Below are 571 nucleotides of genomic sequence, written 5' to 3'. Positions count from 1 at the left end.
TTTCCAACCTCTCTCCCTCACATCTCACCTCTCCTCTGCTCAGTGAAGCTCTCCAAAATCTGGTAGTTGTATCTGCAGTACGTGTCCACCCCGGCCCGCGCATCCTCCAGGAGCTCCTTCCGGCTGTTCCAGTTCTCGGCCTCCAGCTCCCCCATCTTGGTCACAGCAAGGTACTTGCCCACATCACTGTCGAAGCGCACGTTTTCCTCTTGGTTGTAGAAGTATCTGTCCAAAAGCCACACGCGCTGCGTCCCATTGTAGAAACGACACTCGTGTTTAACTTGTGCCATGAACCGAGCTGTGGAGACAGGAATGCTCTTCATTCCTGGTGAAAAGACACCTGAGTTTGTGAGTCCCTCTTCAGCTGCCACAGATGACCAGACCCAGGCTTGCCCCAGCTCACTTCTGAAGTCACCACAACTCACAGGCAGAAGGACGCACAGCCCTGCTCAAGTAGTTGACAAGGGTGTAAACAAAGAGAGATGGAGAAACCCTGGGGAAAATTCCCCCATTCATAGAAGAAGCAGCACAATCCTCCCTTTATAGCCTCCTGCTTGCTCTCCCCCCTCCC

At 53.4% G+C, this 571-nt stretch overlaps 1 protein-coding gene across 1 annotated transcript in view; it reads right to left on the bottom strand.

Moving 5' to 3' along the window:
* Positions 1–571, bottom strand: part of LOC113457553 (HLA class II histocompatibility antigen, DRB1-4 beta chain-like) — a 13,275-nt gene that overhangs the window by 8,755 nt on the left and 3,949 nt on the right. The window contains exon 2 of the mRNA XM_026785403.1: positions 29–298. Within this exon, the coding sequence (XP_026641204.1) occupies positions 29–298 (270 nt within the window). The remainder of the gene's footprint in view (positions 1–28; positions 299–571) is intronic.

Source organism: Microtus ochrogaster, linkage group LG2 (genome assembly GCF_000317375.1).
Source record: "Microtus ochrogaster isolate Prairie Vole_2 linkage group LG2, MicOch1.0, whole genome shotgun sequence".
Taxonomy (NCBI): domain Eukaryota; kingdom Metazoa; phylum Chordata; class Mammalia; order Rodentia; family Cricetidae; genus Microtus; species Microtus ochrogaster.
This window is presented reverse-complemented; position numbering and strand designations above follow the sequence as displayed.